This window comes from Stenella coeruleoalba (assembly GCF_951394435.1).
Source record: "Stenella coeruleoalba genome assembly, chromosome: X".
Classification (NCBI taxonomy): Eukaryota; Metazoa; Chordata; class Mammalia; order Artiodactyla; family Delphinidae; genus Stenella; species Stenella coeruleoalba.
Genome location: NC_137152.1, coordinates 88382142 through 88407169, shown reverse-complemented (window position 1 = coordinate 88407169; position 25028 = coordinate 88382142). Strand labels below are relative to the sequence as shown.

Sequence of the window (25028 nt, the reverse complement as noted above, 5' to 3'; positions counted from 1 at the left end):
AAAATTAATTAATTAATTCCTACCCCCAACATCTAAAAAAAAAAGATCCTTTAAAATAGTATTAGAAATGAAAAAGGAGAAGTCACAACTGACACTGCAGAAATATAAAGGATCATGAGAGATTACTACAAGCAACTATATGCCAATAAGATGGACAACCTGGAAGAAATGGACAAATTCTTAGAAAAGCACAACTTTCCGAGACTGAACCAGGAAGAAATAGAAAATATAAACAGACCAGTCACAGGCACTGAAATTGAGACTGTGATTAAAAATCTCCCAACCAACAAAAAGCCCAGGACCAGATGGCTTCACAGGCAAATTCTATCAAACATTTAGAGAAGAGCTAACACCTATCCTTCTCACACTCTTCCAAAAGATAGCAGAGGGAGGAACACTCCCAAACTCATTCTACGAGGCCACCATCACCCTGATACCAAAACCAGACCAAGATGTCACAAAGAAAGAAAACTACAGGCCAATATCACTGATCGACATAGATGCAAAAATCATCAACAAAATACTAGCAAAGAGAATCCAACAGTACATTAAAAGGATCATACACCATGATCAAGTGGGGTTTATACCAGGAAGGCAAGAATATACAATGGAGAAAATACAGTCTCTTCAATAAGTGGTGCTGGGAAAACTGGACAGCTACATGTAAAAGAATGAAATTAGAACACTCCCTAACACCATACACAAAAATAAACTCAAAATGGATTAAAGACCTAAATGTAAGGCCAGACACCATAAAACTCTTAGAGGAAAACATAGGCAGAACACTCTATGACATAAATCACAGCAAGATCCTTTTTGACCCACCTCCTAGAGAAATAGAAATAAAAACAAAAATAAACAAATGGGACCTAATGAAACTGCAAAGCTTTTGCACAGCAAAGGAAAACATAAAGAAGACGAAAAGACAACCCTCAGAATGGGTGAAAATACTTGCAAATGAAGCAACTGACAAAGGATTAATCTCCAAAATTTATAAGCAGCTCATGTAGCTCAATATCAAAAAAACAAACAACCCAGTCCAAGAATGGGCAGAAAACCTAAACAGACATTTCTCCAAAGAAGATATACAGACTGCCAACAAACACATGAAAGAATGCTCAACATCACTAATCATTAGAGAAATGCAAATCAAAACGACAATGAGGCATCAACTCACACCAGTTAGAATGGCCATCATCAAAAAATCTACAAACAATAAATGCTGGAGAGGGTGTGCAGAAAAGGGAACCCTCTTGCACTGTTGGTGGGAATGTAAATTGATACAGCCACTAGGAAGAAAAGTATGGAGGTTCCTCAAAAATCTAAAAATAGAACTACCATACGACCCAGCAATTCCACTACTGGGCATATACCCTGAGAAAACCATAATTCAAAAAGAGTTATGTACCACAATGCTCACTGAAGCTCTATTTACAATAGCCAGGACATGGAAGCAACCCTAAGTGTCCATCGACAGATGAATGGATAAAGAAGATGTGGCACATATATACAATGCAATATTACTCAGCCATAAAAAGAAACGAAATTGAGTTATTTGTAGTGAGGTGGATGGACCTAGAGTCTGTCATACAGAGTGAAGTACGTCAGAAAGAGAAAACAAATACTGTATGCTAACACATATATATGGAATCTAAAAAAAAAAAATGGATGTGAAGAACCTAGGGGTAGGACAGGAATAAAGACGCAGATGTAGAGAATGGACTTGAGGACACGGGGAGGGGGAAGGGTAAGCTGGGACGAAGTAAGAGAGTGGCATGGACTTACATATACTACCGAAGATAAAATAGATAGCTAGTGGGAAGTAGCCGCATAGCATAGGGAGATCAGCTTGGTGCTTTGTGACCACCTAGAGGGGTGGGATAGGGAGGGTGGGAGGGAGATGCAAGAGGGAGGAGATATGGGGATATATGTATATGTATAACTGATTCACTTTGTTATAAAACAGAAACTAACACACCATTGTAAAGCAATTATACTCCAATAAAGATGTAAAAAACAAAAAGACATATGTATGCTGGATTCCAGCAAATCTATTCAGAATTTATTCTATGGCAATATTTACCAAATAATCTTAAGATATTTATGTAGATATGGATAAGAATTTCAGTGCAACATATGTTTGTAATCATGAAAATATAGAAACAACTTCAGTACTAATAATAGGTTAAATTATTTATGGTTAACCTAAACAGAAAATACTTTATAATTATGAAAAAGAATGAGGTGTATATTTATAGGCTGATAAAGAAAGTATGCTAAGATCTACAAACTATGACCACTAGGTCCAGAGCAGATATATAGTACTGAATATGATTTCATGCATATAAATAAAAATATAACTTCCATTCGAAGATGCCACATCATTCCATGCATCAATAACTGAGGGAAAAATGCTTCTAATTATCATCGTAAGATGTTTCCCATTGTAAGATGCACCTTAATATCAGAGATTTTGAATTGTACAAAACTGAGTCTTAAAATTGATGAAATACCTATCATATATACAAATATATATATGCGTAAAAAGCCTTTTCTGTACAAATACATGAGGAACTACTAAACGTGGTTACCTTGGGGAAGAACTGTGGATTTGGAGTATGTAAATGTGTGGAAAGACGAGTTCTCATTTTACATCACTTCATACTGGTTGATTTTATTTTTATTGATTTATAACATTATACATAAAAGTTTCATGTGTACAACATTATATTTCTACTTCTGTATACACTACGGTGTGCTGGTTGATTTTTAAAATCAATCTAATTTGTTACTATTAATATAAAAACTTAAAAAGACAAAAATTGAAATGCACATATCTTTTGACCCAGCAATTTCACTTTTATGAATCTCTACAGTATAAATAATTGTACATGTGTCCACAGATATGTGTAAGAATGTTCATTATGATATGAATTGCAACAGAAGTAGGATATCATGCAGCCATTAACAATGATGTACACTGAGGAAGAAAACTGATTAAGATATATTGAAAGAAGAAATATTAAAAGGCATAAGTGATAAGGTAGCATACAGAAGAGTGTGTATTCTATGATTCTACATATACACAAACTATAGAAAAAACAAAATTCTGTGTGTATATATGTGTGTGCGTGTGTGTGCGTGTGTGTGTGTGTGTGTGTACTGAGAGAAAGAGAGAGAGAAAGAGAAAGAGAATATGTTGCAAGGGATTCAAATTTACACACCAACTATTAACAGTGGATTCTATGGGGAAGGGAATGGAATAAAGAAGATGTGTTATAAAGGAGATTTTCACTTTTGCCCTTGATATGTCTGTATTATTATTTTTAGTAAAATATGTGTTCATGTATTACTGATAAAATTTAAATAGAAAAAATTAAGATTCATTTCAATAAACTTTATACTGTTAATCCACAATTAATATGCAGAAATTTCTCTTGATTACTTCTTAAAATAAGTTGACGGACTGGGCAATCAAAAGATATTCTTTTTGGGGACTTCCCTGGTGGTCCAGTGGTAAAGAATCCGCCTTACAATGCAGGGGACACGGGTTCGATCCCTGGTTGGGGAACTAAGGTCCCACATGCCGCAGGGCAACTAAGCCCATGTGCCACAACTACAGAGCTTGCGTGCCTCAATGAGAGAGGCTGTGTGCCACAAACTACAGAGCCCACGTGCCCTGGAGCCCGTGCACCACAACTAGAGAGAAGGCTGCATACCCCAACGAAGAGCCCGCGCTGCAACAAATAAAAGATCCCGCATGCCACAACTAAGACCCGATGCAGCCAAAAAAAGAAAGAAAATAAATATAGTCTTTTTGTATACTATTAAAAAGAAATTATCTTTAAAATGTTATTCAATAACTTCTTATCTCAGTGGGAAGTTTCACTACTTTCATGGAAGTTGAGCAACACAATTCCTTTTCTAATACTCTCAGGTTTTGTGTTGTAACCGAATGATTAAACATCGTTATAAGACAAACAATTCACTGGGAGAAAATACTTGCAACGTATATATCAGACAATGGATACCTCTCTGCTAGTTATAAAATACTTCTGCAAATCAATAGCAATTACTACCTTTTTACATGGAATTAAGCAGTTATCAAACATTTGTGAGTCCAGTGATTCTTAAACAAGTTCTAGATTTGATTGCTTGAGAAATACCACCAAAGTTTTCACACTGACTAGGGACAGAGAGAGATATGTAAAACTGTTTTCGGAGAAACACCTCAGATATGCAGTTAAGAATACTACTGCACCTTCATTAATTTTATAAGTTACTTTGCCTATAAGCCTCTTCAAATTAGTTAATAATAATATTAGGACAAAGACCAACAACTCCATCACTAAAAAGAAAAAAAAAAAAAAACCCCAAGCTAGGCAGAAATATGCTTTTGGGTTACTGAAACATGCTCAAAGAGTAAGATAGAGGGAAAATAAAGAAATCAGAAAGATTTCCCCCCCTTTTTTTGGACTGTCTGCAAACCTAAAATATATCTCCTTACAATATAGGAGAAAAGAGAAGGAATGAACTTCTTGCCCAGACTATACCACGTCATTCTATAGTTTGTTTAAGTAAGAATTAGGAACGAGTACAATGTTAAAGAAAAATCATATCTGCTCAGGCATAGACCTGAGGAGGATTACCTTTGGGCCAGGAAGACCTGGAAGACCAATGCCTGAAATACCAGGATCACCTTTTTCTCCTTTCTGTCCAGGTAATCCCGGGGATCCAGATTGTCCAGGAACTCCAGGAGCTCCAGGAGACCCTTTTGCACCCTGGGGGCCTGTTAGAAATATTGTAATATGCAATTGTAATTGTATTATGCAATCTTTTTGTAATATGCAATCTTTTACAAAATATTGTAATATGCAATCTTTTACAAAATATTGTTTGTGGGATATATATGATGCACATGACCAAGCAAAAAGACTTTTAAAAAGAATTCTTCAAATTCTGATATATATAATAATGAGCTTTACAACCAGGATTATATAAAAGCTTATTTTTCAAGGAAGTTTAAGTGAAAGGGTATGCTGGAGAAAACAATGTAAGTTTGTGAATTCTTTCTAAAGCTCTGTCTCTTAAATCGCACTTCAAATATTTGGGTAATGAGAGAGCTCTACCCACTGACTGCCTTAGATATTGTCTCTGTTTGACTCTATCAACACCAGTCTCATTTCTAATAACAAAGATAGTGAACCATCTTCCATTAATGGAACTAAATATTTGGGAAATTTTCATCACTCACCTGGAAAGCCCATATCGCCTATGTTTCCTTTAAGTCCAGGAGGTCCTGTAAGTCCTGGCTTCCCAGGGAGACCAGGGTTACCCTTGGGACCTACAAAAGTCAAATTGGTAAAATTAAGACAACTCAGCAATATTAAGGTTTCCTGGTTTCCTGGTATGGGTTGTAATTAAAATGCAAGCGTGAGATTGAATGGATTAAATCTTAACATATGATTAAGTTCCATAGATCTAACTCAGCATAAAACAGTTAAGAGTTACCTAAGAAATCTCTTTAGGAACACATTACAATATAATCATGGTAACAGAGGTTTCCTAATACAAATTTATTTTAAAAATGCAAAACTTTCACCAAGACACCTTGTTTCTTGCCCTAAAACTATTCCAATCACCTGAAATCTTATTTGTTGTTTGTGTATAAGTAAGTACCTTACTATATTTATCACAGGCAAATCCAATATAAAGGGACTCTTTTTACAAGATTCAGAAGCGGCATTCCCATGTAGAGCCTGATCATGTGAGACCAGAAGAGGAAAGTGGTAACCTATCATGATACACCCTCAGCACACTAGGCCAGGGATAGATAAGAGTTGATGGAGAAGTACTGGACTATCTCCCCGCAACAGTCATGGCTGTTGTGCTTACACATTCTTCCCAGAGCTTAGATACTTGAGCTCTGTGGTGTCACCCAGGTATTTTCCAAGGACCACAATGTTGCCTTAAATATTATTTTCTTTTATTTTTTCTTTCACACTGTCTTCCAGCTTGGGGAAGAAAATGCAAAATATGTGAAGGATAGAAAAGGAGATAATTTCTCCTTCCTACTACATCAAGGTAATGCAGTACAGAGTCCAGAACAGAATAACTGACCTAAAGGGCTCCTACAAAGATGGAGATGAGCTACTCTTTATTCCTTAGGGGCCCAACTAAAAGAAAATGGCTTAAGAAGCAGCAAGAAAGAGTTTTATTAGAAATAAGAAAAACAAATCCATGTTGACTGTAAGAATGATTAATGCTGTAACACATTACCAAGGTAGATTGTGAAATTTTTATCCCTAGAAACTTTTAAAAATAGAATTGGCAGCCATCTGTTTTACATGGTTTAATGATTGACTTATCTGAAGACAGAGAACTGAAAAGGGTGAATTCTTCAGGCTCCTACCAGATAACCTGTCTTATTTACATATGCTGCAATGTATATAAATAAAACACAGCACCTTACTTGGATGTACTTCTGATTTTGCATACACACTGATGCCACAAAAAGAAGAAACTGAGCAAAGCAAAATATTCTACAAATCTTGTCTGTTGACACTTGGGCCAAATGGCAACATCTCTGTTAAGGAGAGGTCCGTATCTCAGCAGCTACCCAAGCATATTGCCATGACCAGATTCAAAATATCATCACACATGATAAATACATAATTACTTTGTTCCAGGGTTCAGGATCAACCACCCAATTGCTACAGGTGGTTTATCATACTTACCCGACGGTCCTGGTAATCCAGGCTGTCCACTCAGTCCAGGTTGCCCTGGGTCTCCAGGCAAACCCTGATAACCTTTTGGCCCTGCAACTCCAGGAATACCTTCCAAGGATGAGTATAAGAAAGACAAGTTAGGCTGATATCATTAAATAAATTTGGTGAAGCAAGCTAACCAAACTCTGAAATATGAATGAAATACAGTGATATTCTGATACAGTATGAACCAACAGCACTGGACTCACTAAAATCCCCCACTTTTTTATTTAGCTACCATTAAGAATTGCAGAGCACTCAATAATTAAGTCACTTTCCTCTTTGGTCCTCAGTTTCTTACACTGTAAAATGAAGGAATTGGGGAGGATTATCTCTAAGCTATCTCTTAGATTCTATAACTATCTTTAATAACCCTATATCACAGGCAAATACAGTTTACTGCCTCTGTTTTGCAGAAGGCATAATGGAAAGAGAAGAGAAGCCTTGAAAGAAGTCAGTCAAGAAAGTATCTCATTTTAACAAGAATAAAAATTAGGTGGCTTTGCTTCTTTCATGACTGTATACAGTAATGTCTTAACACTCTTTTTTGAGGAGAAATCCCACCAGATCCTGCTCATAGGGAAGCTTATAACATCTGTGTACACACACACCTGCACACACTCACACGCGGACTGACAGTAGTAATGGTTACAACACAGAAAGAGTCACAAACTTTACTATGAACTGCAAATAAACATAGATAGTTTTTAAAGTTCCATGTTGTTTGAAAGACTATTCTATATAGATTGGATTGTGTATTATTTATTGATCTGTGCTTATTCATATTTTCTGGTGCTTTGTTATGAATATATTACACTTTTATAAAAAGAAAAAAGGACTTTTAAATGTTAAAAACCTGTTACACTTCATACCTTATTTGCTTCTAATAAAATAACTGTAACAACACAGTCATTCCCTAGACCTACTTTCAGCGACCTCCCCCAGAGCTGAGCTTGGCTGTTCAAAGTCCAATACTTGTTTATTCTTCCAGGGTAGAATAACAATGAACTGTACGTAAAAGTCAAGCATGATGTGGATATCAAAACACTGCAGGGCAACAAAGTACCACTCATCCTCATCTGGTTTCAAGGTGAAAAAGTTTAAAGGACCAGCAAATTTTCCAAACACTGAAATCTGTTTTCCAAGTAATTCTGGCTATAGATCTTTTTTCTCTTGACCATATCCTATATACTATTTTCTGGAAGGCCTGAAAGTGACTGTCTATTTTAAAACCTCATAGTTTGTGACAGATAAACTACAAAGAAAATACTCAAACAAAAGTTGATCAGTGAAATCAGTGAAAATTAATTTTCATTACCAAAATTTGATGTACCTAACTGCCTTTTGTTGGTGAGCCCTGGATTACAAGTCACTTTCCATGCTATTAAAAATTAAAATTCATATATAGCAGGAAACACATTAATAAATAAATGCATTCACTCACCTGGTAGGCCAGGGTCCCCTTTCTCTCCTTTTGAGCCCAGCAGATCTGGATCCATTGGTCCAGGAAGGCCTGGAAGGCCAGGCTCTCCTTTACTACCTTTCTCTCCTGCAGGGCCAGGAAGTCCTGGCTGACCCTGCAAACCATCATCACCTAAACACAACATGTGTGGGGAAGACACAGCAGATCAGATTTATCCGTCCAGGATTAATGCATATATAAAGATTATTCATATGTTACATAGTTGGGTAGGCCACTGACCACCCAAAACACTTAGGCACCTTATTTACTGTCTATAAATAACTCGAGCTCACACACACTTTTACACTCAAATAATCTCTCTTCTGGGATTCTTGGACAATTACAAAGACTGTAAAAAGTAAAAATTTAATCCCTATATTCTGTTATTTTGAGCTAAGCACTTACCATGTTTCATAGTATTCAAGCTAAGCATACCACCAAACTTAAAACAGTACCTATTTAAATGCCATGAAAATACAAGAAACAAAATACAAGTAAGCATTGCTCATTTTAAAGCAGTCAAATAAAAATATTCTATATTGACATAAAGTAAAACATTTAATTTTCTTTCTTTCATGCATCTGCCAGCAAACCCTGAATATTACCTTTGAGACCAGGAACACCACTCCTGCCAGGAATTCCCAAAGGTCCTGTTGGGCCTGGAGGTCCCATCATACCCATTTCACCTTTGGCACCTTTTAAGAATATCGATAAGTATCTTTTACCTTTCCTTGACCTTGGAAAGATAAAAGATAAGTTTAAAGATGTCAACTGGAGAACTATTGAAACTTGGAGGGAAGGCACTGTTTCACCCCTTTCCAACTATTGTAACCTTAGTGACCACTACTGCCTATATCATTGTGGTAGTTAGTCTCTAAAGATGGTCCCCAAATGAACCACACTTCCCAGTATACACAGCCTAGAGTAGCCTTCTCCCCTTGAATTTAGGATGACTCTGTGCCTTACCCTTGACTAAGTGACACTGTATGACTCCCAATACTAGATCATAAGAAGTCTTGCAGTTTCCATCTGTGGCTCTTAGTACACTCACTTTCAGTTTTGGGGATTCTCTCTTTTGGAAGCCAGCTGCCCTGGAAGGAGAGCAGCTACCCTGATACTACCAAAACACGAAGTACCTCTATGGATAATGAGATACCATGTGAAGAGGCCAATGAACACTCAGGTGTCAGAGAAGTAGATCCTTCAACACCAACCACTCCAGCTGATGCCGTGTGGATCAGAGATAAACAACCCTGGCAAGCCATCCCTTAATTCCTGACCCGCAAACCTTGAGCAAAATTAAAAGGTTGATTTAAATCATTAAATTTTGGGGTCATTTGTTATACAGCAATATATAACTGGAGCCCTCAGACAGAAAAAGTGTAATGCAAATAGCAAAGTGAGTTTCCTACAATCAAAGACATTTAACACTTTTTCTTAAAGGACAGTGTCAATCCAGAAAAGTACAAGAGGATAATATATCAGAGTCATATTAGTTTTAATTTCCTGAATCCAAAATCAGGGAAGACTTAAAAATTACCTGGAAAGCCAGAGGCACCTGCTTTTCCTGGGAGCCCTGGTGATCCTGGGGGTCCCATAGGACCTGGTGCTCCAGGGATCCCTGGACTGCCTCTCTCACCAGGGGGTCCTGGAACATCAAATCCAGGAGGCCCTGGATCCCCCTTCTCTCCTGGTATTCCATGCAAGCCTATTTAATACAAACCAATATTAAGAAGTATTGAAGCAGTTTTAAGAGATGTATCTGGTTATTTTTCTAGCAAACAAGTGATAGAATCCTGTATATAACAAACCTAACAGTGAGTTAGAGACACTTTTGGCATCATGCACAGAAAATAACCAACAATAAAAGTTTAGGATTCTCAAGTATATTTCTCTAAGAAAGTGCTTCTGAAATTATTTCTCATGAACGATCAATCTTTTCTTAATTCCTGGTCCATCATGGACTATTTTTTTAATAAAATACAATAAAAATTACTAAAATACTAAAATAAAAAATTAAAGACATATAAAATACAATCCTACCTTTTGGTTATTATATTCAATAAATATAATTACATTGTCAAACTGCTATAAAAGTTTCTAAATGCTTACTCTCTATTTCTTCTAATTCCAGTGCAGACTGGTAACAAACAGTTGGTAATTCGACATTGGTCCATTGACCACACTTGGATTTGCATTGCTCTAAGGTATTATGAATTATAAAGATGTATTTTTGTAATCCATAAAAAATTAATTACTGAATAAGTAAGTTACATGGGCCCTTTTGACTTTATTTTGGCTTTGTTTTACATGTTGTTTTAATAATACATTATTATTAGTCTTTGTTGTTAACTTTTGTTTCATAGTAATCCAGCAAGGATTTTATAGAAAAAATATGTCATTGCAAAAATATACTCCAGGAAACAAGGTGGTTAAAAAAGAATATGTTTAGTGAAAAGAATTACACTACAAACATGGTGCAAGTTCACACTCCAATACCTATCAGCTACGTGACTTATTAAGTCACTTAATGTTGTTGGTCCTCATCTGTTAAATGGCGATGTGCCATAACTGACTGAAAGCTGCGGGATGAAACAGGGGACCATTCCAAGCATCCCTTCAACAATAAGACCTAATTTTATTACTGTTGAAGATTCACAGACAATTATTTTTATAAGAGACCAAGACACTGGCATTTTAAGACCTGTTTGATGTCATATACCAGCATGCCTTTAAACTGATTAAATTCACTTTGAAGATTAGAGAATTCCATTTAGTTGGTACAGTAGTGATGATTCCAATGCTGCCATTTCATAGTAAAAAGATTATTAAAGGGGAGAGATATTTTATATTATTATATTTATTAAATATGATGAGATACCTAATCATGTGCACAATTATAGCCCTATATGAATCACTGTCTATTGTTATATTACAGCCCAAGTAGTTTTTAATAGCTGAGTTTTCAAGATAACTAATTAGTCCTTTGAAATATGCTCCAAGAGAGTGGTTCTACAAAATAATTAAAAGAAACCAAAGACTTCAATCTGGAGAAATCTTGTTTGTTTTCCAAGTTTAAAGCTTTAAGGTATGGCTTTTGGGAAAAAAAAAAAAAGATGAATAAGGTCTGAGGATTTAATGTATAACATGGTGACTATCATTGATAATACTGTATTGTATAACTGCAACTTGCTAATAGAGTAGAACTTAAGGGTTCTCACACAAAACGCAGAAAATATGTGAGGTGATGGATGTGTTAACTTGATTGTGAAAATTCTTTTACCACGTATACATATATCAAATAATCACATTGTACATTTGAAATATATTACAATTCTATTTGTCTATTATACCTCAATAGAGCTCAAAAGATAATAAATCAAAGGAAATATCCTATTTACAGTTTCTCAGAACCATTTTCATGTAATATCTCTTGCATCTTTTACGATGATCCTATTATATTTGAATGATATTTTCCATTTGCACTAGTATAATAAATTCTCAATATTAAAAAAGAAAAAGATAAGGCTTTTGAGAGAGAACTACAGTACCTGGTAGACCTGAAGTTCAAGAGGCAGGAAGTTACAGTTCAGCAGTAAGATGAACCACCCAAGCAGAAGCAAGTTGCAAAAAGATTCATTAGGTTAGGAAACAAAACTAACCATGTAAAGATTAGAACAAAAAGTCTACGAATAGAATTTATTAGATATTGATTCATTACTAACATATATTAGTAATCAGTAAAGAAATGTATTTTAGGCATTTGCTCAGATGCTCATATAACATATACTATAAATGTGTTTGCCAACAGGGACACAATAAAATATTTACATTCACAAAAAGTAATACTTTTTGATGAAGATCAGCTTTACACTCTTGTTTATCTCTGATCTTTATATTGCTGTGAATGATCACTTTGGAATTTAAGCTCGTAAAGGTTAGTTAGAATTTAAAAATAAACTTGATTTTATACTGTAACAGGTTAGGTACAGATAACTCAATAATTATTAGTGCAGTCTATGATTAAGCAAACTACATGTGCTAGGCAAAGATCTCTGCATTGTCATTAGTAGTAGTAACAGATATTATGCTGCGTTTTTCACAGCATAGATCTTTTCCACGACTATGTCAGGAATTGGCATCCTGGTAAGATCCAGAATGAAGAAAGTCAATATAAATTCAAAGGCTCTGCTGAATCTCCTTATACAATAAAAGGAATTATATGGATATATCTATAGAGGCTAAGTATGTTAGAGGTGTATAATGCTCTAAATTTATTTGCAGCCAAATGGAATGAGTTTATGGGAAAAAAGAGAAAATTCCAAAAGCATGCATTATCTGTGAAAACTTTACATACACACACACACACAAACACACACACACACAGCCCAAGGGTTTTATAGCCAAAAAAAGTTAGAAAACTACAATGTACTCTCCTTCATCTATAAAAATGACACGACTAATTCCTTGTTCCTTTGATTCACATTAGTGGTGATGAGCCTGAGCTGATTCAGCCATGCACGTGTTCCTGAGGCTGGGCAAGTGTTACACCACATTTAACTCAGGTTAGGGTATTATCTGTAGACATGGAATTGAGTATATTTAACTGACCTCTAAAACGATTGACTAAAGCAATTATCTTCTAGTTATTGGCCAGACCAAATAATAAGAACCAAAAACTTCCATTTCTGCCTGGGTTACTAGGGCATGGGGTGAAAAGCATTTTGCTTCTTGTCCCTTAGCATTTTTAAAAAAATTTATTTCCCTACTGCCAAATGAGGAATTGATATTCAACAGGTCTTTAACTTATAAACATGCATTAAACTGTACAGCCTGCTATGGAAAAGAGAATGACAAATAGTAAAGCTTAATTAAATAATAGAAAACTGGAGTCAAAAGAAAAGCCTGAAAAGCATATATTTCTGGAGAAATGACAACATAGAATACTTTGCATTAAGTTTTCTACTACAAAATGAAACACAGCAAGTATATTTAATAAGCTTCTTATTAGAAAAAAATTGGTAGTTAGAATTTCAGCCATGCAGTATAAGTCAGGTGTATCAAGATGTTAGTAGTAGCCTTGCTGATCATCCTGTTATTGAGAGGTACAAACAGAAATTATGGTAGTTTTGAAATGGACTAAGATAATATTCTGCTTTGGTGATACAAATAAAATTTACTTTAAAAGTGAGTACATGTTGCTATTATCAAATACAAAATGTGGTCATCCTTTGGTAAAAAAAATTGTGATTTGAGAACATTTCTATATTAATAAGAATGCATTCAATACATTTTCATGGCAGTTGCTTTAACTTCATTTGTTTGTTGAACCATATTAGTTAAGATCTTCAATTCTGTAGCAAAATATATATTTACAGAAGGAAGAGATGAGATTAAATTCAGCATCATTACTTCCCCCCTGCCCATTCTATATGGACTTTATAAATATACCTATATATCCATCAGTTAAAAAGAAACAACATTAGATGAATGAAACATCATAGAGCATTAGCTAAATTTGAAAAGGCATAAAGCACAAATGAATGTATTTTTATTTTGTTCATATTGGTATTAACAGTGGTCTCTTTTTATTCTTGCTAAGCTGTGATTTAAGAATTCAAAATGCTTCCAAAACCTCATGCAATTTTGGGAAATAAAATAAATGACAAAACACAACAGAAATGATAAATTCATTTTAGCCATTTTGTGAAACAGCGGGCCAAGACTATAATGGCCAAACCTAAAAATTAATTGTTTTCTCTCAAGATCCCTCTGCTAGTTGGACAGATGATTTTCTCATGAATGTTGAAGCACTTACTTTTTAACAAGCTGGTTCAAAGCAACACTGTAAGTTTTCTTATTTCTAAATCAGTAGTGACATGTTAGGGGCCACTAAAAAAACGGTATAATGTGCCATAAAATAAATGTTTAAAATAGGACATAAGCAAAAATAACCTTTACTTTCCAGGCTTTTATATTGTTAATCAGTGTTTCTAGATGTTTAGCATAATAACTAACAAAATACCTATTGGCATTTAAGGTCAGAAAATATATTCCATTGTTTCAAAGTCAATGTATGTATATCTGAACGGTGCGTTTAAGTCATCCGATGTATTCATGTGAAGTAAGGAATGATGAAATGTTCCATATTTGTTTTAATTTCATATATTATTATAGTGCTTTGCAATAACATAATCTTGGCCCAAGTGTGGCCCTTACTATGCCTGCCTAGATTAAGATAAAAATAATTCACATCACCAGATGTCTCAGAATCCACAAACTCGAGTAAGCTCTCACACAAACATAGAGGAATCATATGATTCTCTATTAGGTTACAAGCTGACAAAACTTTTCTGAGTATTCATATTAAGAAAAACCTTAGCGTGCTTATGAGTTGCAAAGTAAATGCTGATTATGGGCAAAAGAAGAGAAAATTCAAGTAAACTCACTTGTTTTATTAAAAATAATTGAGAATGCCTAAGAAACATTTTTCAAAGAACTTTTTTAACCCTAGTTCTCATGTGCTAAGAAATGTTACGAGGTTCCACAAAGGTCTATTAATGCCATATAGCTACTCAGGTCTGAAATGATTAGCACTAGAAGGTCTGGGATTCCAAGGCTATGACTAGCTCAATGATTATAAGCCATGGCAACACACTGCAATGGTTAAATTGCACTGTTGTTAATAGATCAATTTTAAATTAACAGGGAGGGGAAATTTCAGGGATTAAAGTAGCTCTTGTGATCTGTGCTCTTTCACTTTTACATAATTATATAAGTGGACATGTTAACTCGCAAAACTGTTTTCTGGAAGACTGTTACATAGGTTACACTTTATTGAGGGGCTAATCAACCTCTACATAATTAGTACTACAAAATGCACATTTACTCCAATCTTACCAGGTTGACCTATTGGTCCAGGAATTCCTGGTGGCCCTGGTGGTCCCTGAACACCTGTTCCTGGCAGCCCAGGAGGTCCCATTGTCCCAGGTTGTCCATTTGGTCCAATGTCACCTTTAAGGAAGAAATATAATTTAGATATTAAAAACAACAATAGCTGAGTCACTAGTCTTTAGCATTGGTTCACAAGTTATAATTACAATGAGTTTGTAGTATGTTTTATCATATGTTTGCTAAATATCAAGTTTCAGAATCAGTTATGTCATATCCAGAAAATTTCTACTTGAATTCTCACTGAAAATGCAGTTTATTTGCAGACAAATCTGGGGAGAATTGACTGTCTCTTTCCATCTACACGTACGATTTATTAACCAATTAATTCTACCCTTTTTCAAAACACAAGTTTCAAGCTGCTAATAATAGTTTTAATTTTTCCCACAAATACATTAGGCACATTTTGTTTTATTAATTTCTAGATATGATATAGATTTTTTGCAAATTATATTTTATTTCTTATTCGTTTCAATATTTACAAACACACTATTCTATTTGTCACAATGATATTTTGCACGTAATTCTGCTACCTGGAACATCCTTCCCTAAAGATTCAGTTCAAATGTCACCTTGTATATGAAGCTTCCCAAGGCACCTTAGATGCGGCCCTGAACAAAAGTAACATATGAGGTAAACTAAATGCTTCCAAAGTCATCATTTTTTTCTTTTTTGTTTAATGATTCCAATGTTCAGTATTAAGCACATTTTCTTCCTCTTATAGTTCTTTCCTGATGGATATTAGCCTTATTAATTTATTATTGGTCACTATGTTGCCTTGAAGATGCCGTACCAATTTCTCCTATAGTTTAGTCACTAAGTTCTGATACCCAGCCACTGGTGTAAGTATATCTGGTGGGTGAACTTTTATTGTGATCTGCTTGCTGTGTTTTGACTATGGTCTATTGGTCCAAAACATTAGTGCTACATATTCATAGAGTTCCGGTTGAGATAAACACTGTCATGGTGATACCACCTAGATTTTCTTATAGTAGAGAACAATCTCTGAGATCTTCAAGAGCAGAGTCTATGCCTTTGTGTTTCTAACGATTCAAGTAGTAATAGACACAGAATAAGAACATAATGAATGTTTGAGGAATAAAGGAATTACGTGGCAGGAAGCCCCAAATTCTTTTTTTCCTAGCATCTTAGGAACTGTACTGAGGTTTTAATATTTGGGAATGATTCCTATTAGGATATGGGGATCCTATACTTCCTTTCAAAGGTTAGGCAAATGCTTGATAAAGAGCTGAAGTTTAAAATGGGCTTCAACCCCTTTCTTCCCAACCTCTGTCTCAAGGATATTTTCATAAACAAAGTATAATGAGTGAGTAATTTCCATATGGAGACTGTTTGCCACATAGCTTATCATTTGAAATGTTTCTATCTGCAAGTTTGGGGGGTCACAGGTTTAAGCTGGGGGAGGTAACTGATGGGAAACACTATCTGTAACTTTGAGTGTTACAGTTTATAGCCGGCCAGAATTGTGTACTCAAAGACAGGAAGGTATTTTTAAAAGCGCTTATCTGAGAACAATTTGTATTGGGTTAGTTTGGGGCTCTTGCTGGCAGAATATAGGCTGGTTAAATTTGGCAATGCTGTTTTATTGCTTTAATAGGAATCAATCCAACATGTTTCAGAAGCATGGGGTTCTTCAGATTATTTTCTGGAGGCCAAAACGTTGACCAGGAGAGTCTACTTCCTTGCAAACCAGAAAGAAAAAAAAAACAATTGCCAAACCAGTTAGACTAATTCTATTCATATACATAATTAGGGAAATCAAAATCAAGGGGATAGAAGAAACCAATAAAGAAATGAGCAAAGGACATGAGCAGTTTACAGGAAAAAATATGTATGTCCTTTAAATATATGAAAAGATGGTCAATTTCCCTCATAATAATGGAAATACAAATTTTAAACTACCCTGAGAGTAAAGGAAAAGGACCTAGTATATCCAAATAAATTTTTAAAAAAGAAAAAAGTTGGAGAACTTATATTACCTGACATCAAGTCTTACTGTAAAGCTACTGTAATATAAACAGTTGGTAGGAACTTAAGGATAGTAAGATAGATAAGCAGAACTGACAGCACAGAAATACACCCACACATAAACAGTCGTTTGATTTTTGACACAGACACCAAAATAATCCAATGAGGAGGGAGCTATTTTAAATAAATGATACTAAGCAAAAATTACTTGAAATGGATGATAGTCTCCAACATAAAAGCTAAAACTATAAAATTTACAAAATAAAAAGGAATATATTTGCAACTTTGGAACAGGGAAAGTTTTCTTAGATAAAACACAGAAAATAATCATCGAATAAGAAAACAATTGATAAATGAAAAGTCAATAAAATTAAAACTTTTGCTCATCAAAATACACTAGGCAAGCCAGATAGGGATAAAATACTCATAAACATGTATTTGACAAAGAACCAGTATGCAGGATACGTAAAGGTCACTTCCAACTTAACAATAAAAAGAGAAACAACCCATATATATATATATATATATATATATATATATATATATATATATTTTTTTTTTTTTTTTTTTTTTTTTTTTTTTTTTTGCGGTACGAGGGCCTCTCACTGTTGTGGCCTCTCCCGTTGCAGAGCACAGGCTCCGGATGCGCAGGCTCAGCGGCCATGGCTCACGGGCCCAGCCGCTCTGCGGCACGTGGGATCTTCCTGGACCGGGGCAAGAACCCATGTCCCCTGCATCGGCAGGCGGACTCTCAACCACTGCGTCACCAGGGAAGCCCAACAACCCATATTTTAAAGTGGGAAAAATACCTGAATATGTAAATAATTCACCAGTACATGTAAAAGAGCTCAACATCATTAGCCATCAGGGAAATGCAATCTAAAACCAAAATACGTTACCTACATACCTACTAAAATTCAAAAATGAAAAGACTAATAAAACCAAATGTTGGAGAGAATGTGGAACAACTAAAACTTTCATACCGTATTGGTTAGAAAATGATACAACCATTTTGGGAAAAGGTCTAGTAATTTCCTTCTTCTATTATTGAGTTATAGTTGATTTACAATATTATATAAGTTTCAGGTGTACAACACAGTGATTCACAATTTTAAAGGTTATACTCCATTTATAGTTATTATAAAATATTGGCTATATTCTCCCTGTGCTGTACAATATATCCTTGTATAATAATAATAGCCTTGTATTTATTTTATAGTACATAGTAGTTTGTACCTCTTAATCCCCTACCCTATCTTACTCCTCCCCCTTCCCTCTCCCCCCCAGTAACCACTAGTTTGTTCTCTATTTCTGTGAGACTGTTCCCTTTTTGTTATATTCACTATTTTGTTTTATTTTTTAGATTCTACATATAAGTCCTATCATACATTATTTGTCTTTCTCTGTCTGACTTATTTCACTAAGCATAATACCCTCCAAGTCCATTCATGTTGTTGCAAATGGCACAATTTCATTCCTTTTTATGGCTGAGTAATATTCCATTGTATATATGTGCCACATCTTTTTTTTTTAACATCTTTATTGGAGTATAATTGCTTTACAATGGTGTGTTGGTTTTTGCTTTATAACAAAGTGAATCAGTTATACATATACATATGTTCCCATATCTCTTCCCTCTTGCGCCTCCCTCCCTCCCACCCTCCCTATCCCACCCCTCCAGGTGGTCACAAAGCACCAAGCTGATCTCCCTGTGCTATGTGGCTGCTTCCCACTAGCTATCTATTTTACATTTGGTAGTGTATCAAAAGAAAAAGAACAACCATAGACATGCATGCTGCAGTATTTAGGAAGAAGTGCATTGCTACTGTAATTTACTTTGAAACACATTAAAAATAAGTCAGTGAAAGTAGAAAGGGATGAACAAATACGTGACAAATCATGCATAGTAAAATGTTGATAGTAGAACATCAGTGGTGTGTATACAGTAGTCACTGTAAAATTCTTTCTACTTTGCTTTATATAAAAAATTTAAAAAAATTTTTAAAAAGCCCCACCGGGGCTTCCCTGGTGGCTAAATGGTTGGGAGTCCGCCTGCTGACGCGGGGGACATGGGTTCGTGCCCCGGAGCGGGAGGATCCCACATACCGCAGAGCGGCTGGGCCCATGAGCCATGGCCGCTGGGCCTGCGCACCCGGAGCCTGTGCTCCACAACGGGAGAGGCCACAGCGGTGAGAGGCCCGCGTACCGCAAAGAAAAAAAAATTAAATGTTGGCAGAGAGATAAAATGTGAATTGTAGAATCTAGGTGGTAGATAGATGGGTTTTCACTGTACAATTCTTGTTAATTTTTCTGTGTGTTTGAGATTTTTCACAATAAAATGTTTAAAAAACTATACTGAGATACCTACTTGTTTCCAACAATTTGGCAAAAATCCAAGAGTTTATCAACATACTCATTTAGCAAGGCTGTGGGGAAACAAGCACACCCATACATTTTGGGGGGGAGTGTAAAAAGGTACAAATGGAGAGGAATCTGTCAATATCTAGAAATGCATTTGCCCTTCCATTCAGAAAACCCATTTTTATTACTCTATTCTAACATTACACCTGTACACACATGAAATAACATGTATGCAAGATTATTCAGTGTGGCATTATTTCTAATAAGAAAATATTGCCAAAAACACAGTCTAGCAACTAGCAACTGGTAGAATAAAACATGGCATACCCAAGCAATCCAATACTAGGCAACTATTTTTAAAAAATCACAATCTCTATGTACTAACATGGAGGATTCTCTAGAATATAAAGTTAAATGAAAAAAGTTCAAAAGGTAGTACTCTATCTTTTGAGAAAGGTAGTAAATAAAAATACATATATTCTTTACTCTTCTTTAGCACAGGGAGATCAGCTCAGTGCTTTGCGACCACCTAGAGGGGTGGGATAGGGAGGGTGGGAGGGAGACGCAAGAGGGAGGAGATATGGGGATGTATGTATATGTATAGCTGATTCACTTTGTTATAAAGCAGAAACTAACACACCATTGTAAAGCAGTTATACTCCAATAAAGATGTTAAACTGTATATATATATATATATATATATATATATATATTCATATTCTTATTGGCTTGTATTTGTATGAAGGAACACCAGAAGGACAAATAAGTAACTAAAAAATGGCTACATATAGGATGGGGAGGAACATAATGGATGGATATGGGGTAAAGGGAAGACCTTTACAAAAGTGTTACTTCAATACATATATGATTGTATCATCTATACAATGAAATAAAACACAACATATACCAATGGAGGATTAAAAAAAAAAGCCATGATAGAGTGGCAGCATAGGCTTTCTAGTTAATTGGGATTATCACCCATAAACTGTCACAACAGTTTCAATTTCTATAAATTTAAAAGCAAATTGAGAAGTAGCAACAGCCTCCATACCTTTTGGTCCAGGTAGCCCATCCAAGCCAGCTTGTCCTGGAGGACCTTGCGGTCCTGGGAAACCACGATCCCCTTTTGGACCAAGTATTCCTTTGAAACCTGGGAGTCCTGGAGGCCCAGGTGGCCCAGGTAGCCCAAATCCTGGTTCTCCCTTGAGCGTACACAAGATAAAACACAACAAAGACTCCCATGACTTTCTTGGTGTTTACTGTTTACTACAGAGAATTTAAAGCAGAAAATACAAGGTAATATCCCCCCTGCCATGGTAAAGGGAGTAGGATAATTAAATGAAAAGTAATTGGCAAGCAGGACAGAACATCTGGAAGGATAGGAAACTGGGCTTAGTAAAACAAATTGAATTATTTGGTCTGGTTTCAGGACAAAAAAGAAATAACTGAGACAGCATGAGATTCAAGAACCGAAGTGATGAAATATGATTACAGACTGGGTACTGTATTAGATGATTATTTTAAATTTGACTAAGTATGATAAAAGAATTGTGGGTTTTCTATATAATGTCTGTTTACTTAGAGATGAATACTGAAGTATAGATATTTATAGGTGAAATGACACAATATTGAGATTTGGGTTAAAATACTTCAGCAAAGAAAAAAGCGTAGATGAAGCAAATATGATAAAATCTTGATAATTTGGAATCTGAGTGATGGATATATGAAAGTTCACTGTATTATTCCTTTTACTTTTGCGTTCATTTGAAAAGGTTAATAATAAAATAAAAACAATCAATAGAGAAGTGATTTCTCATGACAACTGTGGCCATGGTCAATTTTTCTTCCCATGGAAAAAAGTTATTGATAGTAATCATAAAAACACAGGAAGTTTAAATTAATTAAACACAGAGAAAATATAGGAACAGTTAGGATAATTACGTACCATGGCAGTTTGCTGAAGACTGACTAAGGAAAATTTTACATTAGCTAAAATGTAGTAAGAGGGACAGAAACCAACTCAAACACAGTACCATTATTAGTACTAAGTCGATAGCAATGATTTGCATTAAGTATCTGGGATGGAATTGGGACAGAGGGGAAACGTATGAGAAGTACTTGGCATGATATTCAACACCATTTCAACCAAACATCACACAGACATGGACAGAGATTAAATGGAATGATGGTATTACAGAAAAGCACAGGGGAAGCTGATGATTGTATTCTCTCATCTCATCTCATCATATAACCAGTCACTCTAAACAGGTTCAGAAACTTCTTTTTTTTGCTTCAAATTTGACCCCTTGGACTATTAAAAAGTATTTGGAATTAAATATTTTTAAATAAAAATACAATAAGTTAAGTTTTATTTATACAGTGAAGCCTTGGGATGATGTCTAAATCAAAATAGAGAAGGCTAAGGAAGGTAGGGGGAATAGAAAAAGAATAAAAAATAAATTAAAATGTCTCAGACCTTTAGTCCTGGAAAGCCTGGTGGCCCAGAAGGACCTTCTAGACCAATTCTTCCAGGTGTCCCAGGTGCTCCTGGAGGTCCTGGAATTCCAGGGAAACCTGTAAAATTAGAAGCCATTTTTTAATCTCCAAAGAGAAGACACTGTAAGAAAGATACCCAAACTCCCAAACCCACATTTTCACCCTATTCAATCATGCTTAGTGACTACAGTAAGATGGTAAAACCACAATGACATTCTAGATGACTACTTCAGACTAAGCCTTACAGATAACTGATATTCTCTCTCAATCACCATATGGTCCCCTATTATTGTCATATAGGGCTAATGTGTGTGGAAGATATGCTCTTCTAAGGAAAATCAAAGCTATTACCAACGAGACAGAACTAAAAATAAGGAATGAATCCAACACAAAAATGCAGAGAAACTTTTCTTCTGCTTACATCTGGATACAGTATGATAAAAGACCTACTACATAATTCTGGAAGTGATCTAAAAACAATTGCAGAAAATAAATAAGGAACCACAAGCTTTAAATGACATATTAAACAAGATGGACTTAATTGATAATTAAGGGCATTCCATCCAAAAACAACAGAATACACTTTCCTCTCAAGTGCTCGTGGAACATTCTCCAGGATAGATCATATCTTGGGTCACTAGTCAAGCATCGGTAAATTTAAGAAAACTGAAATCGTACCAAGTATCTTTTCCAACCACAATACTATGAGACTAGATATCAATTACAGGAAAAAATCTGTAAAAAATACAAACACATGGAGGCTAAACAATACACTACTAAGTAACCAAGAGATCACTAAAGAAATCAAAGAGGAAATCAAAAAATACCTAGAAACAAATGACAATGAAAACACGATGACCCAAAACCTATGGGATGCAGCAAAAGTACCTATAAGAGAGAAGTATATAGCAATACAATCCTACCTCAAGAAACAAGAAAAATCTCAAATAAACAACCTAACATTACATCTAAAGGAATTAGAGAAAGAAGAACAAAAAACCCAAAGTTAGCAGAAGATAAGAAATCATAAAGATCAGATCAGAAATAAATGAAAAAGAAATGAAGGACACAATAGAAATGATCAATAAAACTAAAAGCTGGTTCTTTGAGAAGATAAACAAAATTGATAAACCATTAGTCAGACTCATCAAGAAAAAAAGGGAAAGACTCAAATCAATAGAATTAGAAATGAAAAAGGAGAAGTAACAACTGACACTGCAGAAATACAAAGGATCATGAGAGATTACTACAAGCAACTATATGCCAATGAAATGGACAAACTGGAAGAAATGGACAAATTCGTAGAAAGGCACAACCTTCTGAGACTGAACCAGGAAGAAATAGAAAATATAAACAGACCGATCACAAGCACTGAAATTGAGACTGTGATTAAAAATCTTCCCACAAACAGAAGCCCAGGACCAGATGGCTTCACAGGCAAATTTTTTCAAACATTTAGAGAAGAGCTAATACCTATCCTTCTCAAACTCTTCCAAAATATAACAAAGGGAGGAACCCTCCCAAACTCATTCTATGAGGCCACCATCACCCTGATACCAAAACCAGACCAAGATGTCACAAAGAAAGAAAAATACAGGCCAATATCACTGATGAACATAGATGCAAAAATTCTCAAAAAATACTAGCAAACAGAATCCAACAGCACATTAAAAGGATCATACAACATGATGAAGTGGGGTTTACCTCAGAAGTGCAAGGATTCAATATACGCAAATCAATCAATGTGATAAACCATATTAACAAATTGAAGGAGAAAAACCGTATGATCCTCTCAATAGATGCAGAAAAAGCTTTTGACAAAATTCAACACCCATTTACGATAAAAACCCTCCAGAAAGTAGACACAGAGGGAACTTACTTCAACATAATAAAGCCCAAATATGACAAACCCACAGCCAACATCGTTCTCAATGGTGAAAAACTGAAACCATTTCCTTTAAGATCAGTAACAAGATTGTCCACTCTCACCACTATTATTCAACATAGTTTTGGAAGTTTTAGCCACAGCAATCAGAGAAGAAAAAGAAATAAAAGGAATCCAAATTGGAAGAAGGAAAACTGTCACTGTTTGCAGATGACATGATACTATACATAGAGAATCCTAAAGATGTTACCAGAAAACTACTAGAGCTAATCAATGAATTTTAGCAAAGTAGCAGGATACAAAATTAATGCACATAAATCTTTTGCATTCCTATACACTAATGATGAAAAATCTGAAAGAGAAATTAAGGAAACACTCCCATTTACCATTGCAACCAAAAGGATAAAATACCTACGAATAAACCTACCTAAGGAGACAAAAGACCTATATGCAGAAAACTATAAGACACTGATGAAAGAAATTAAAGATGATACAAACAGATGGAGAGATATACCATGCCCTTGGACTGGAAGAATCAACACTGTGAAAATGACTATACTACCCAAAGCAATCTACAGATTCAATGCAATCCCTATCAAACTACCAATGGCATTTTTCACAGAACTAAAACAAAAAATTTCACAATTTGTATAGAAACACAAAAGACCCAGAATGGCCAAAGCGATCTTGAGAAAGAAAAATGGAGCTGGAGGAATCAGGCTCCCGGACTTCAGACTATACTACAAAGCTACAGTAATCAAGACAGTATGGTACTGGCACAAAAAACAGAAATATAGACCAATGGAACAGGACTGAAAGCCCAGAGATAAACCCACACACATATGGTCACTTTGTTTTTGATACAGGAGGCAAGAATATACAATGGAGAAAAGACAGCCTCTTCAATAAGTGGTGCTGGGAAAACTGGACAGCTACATGTAAAAGAATGAAATTAGAACACTCCTTAACACCATACACAAAAATAAACTCAAAATGGATTCAAGACCTAAATGTAAGGCCAGACACTATCAAACTCTTAGAGGAAAACATAGGCAGAACACTCTATGACATAAATCACAGCAAGATCCTTTTTGACTCACCTCCTAGAGAAATGGAA

At 35.3% G+C, this 25028-nt stretch overlaps 1 protein-coding gene across 2 annotated transcripts in view; it reads right to left on the bottom strand.

Annotated features, from left to right (window-relative positions):
* The window catches only part of COL4A5 (collagen type IV alpha 5 chain), a 218482-nt gene that overhangs the window by 45629 nt on the left and 147825 nt on the right, over positions 1-25028 (bottom strand). Inside the window, exons 28-36 of one of the 2 annotated variants that reach the window (XM_079911756.1) lie at positions 22007-22104; positions 20582-20732; positions 15130-15243; positions 9770-9937; positions 8835-8924; positions 8212-8361; positions 6738-6836; positions 5255-5344; positions 4650-4789 (exon numbers count right to left, since the gene is read on the bottom strand). In XM_079911756.1, the coding sequence (XP_079767882.1) occupies positions 4650-4789; positions 5255-5344; positions 6738-6836; positions 8212-8361; positions 8835-8924; positions 9770-9937; positions 15130-15243; positions 20582-20732; positions 22007-22104 (1100 nt within the window). The remainder of the gene's footprint in view (positions 1-4649; positions 4790-5254; positions 5345-6737; positions 6837-8211; positions 8362-8834; positions 8925-9769; positions 9938-15129; positions 15244-20581; positions 20733-22006; positions 22105-25028) is intronic. The other variant, XM_079911757.1, reaches the window with a different exon arrangement.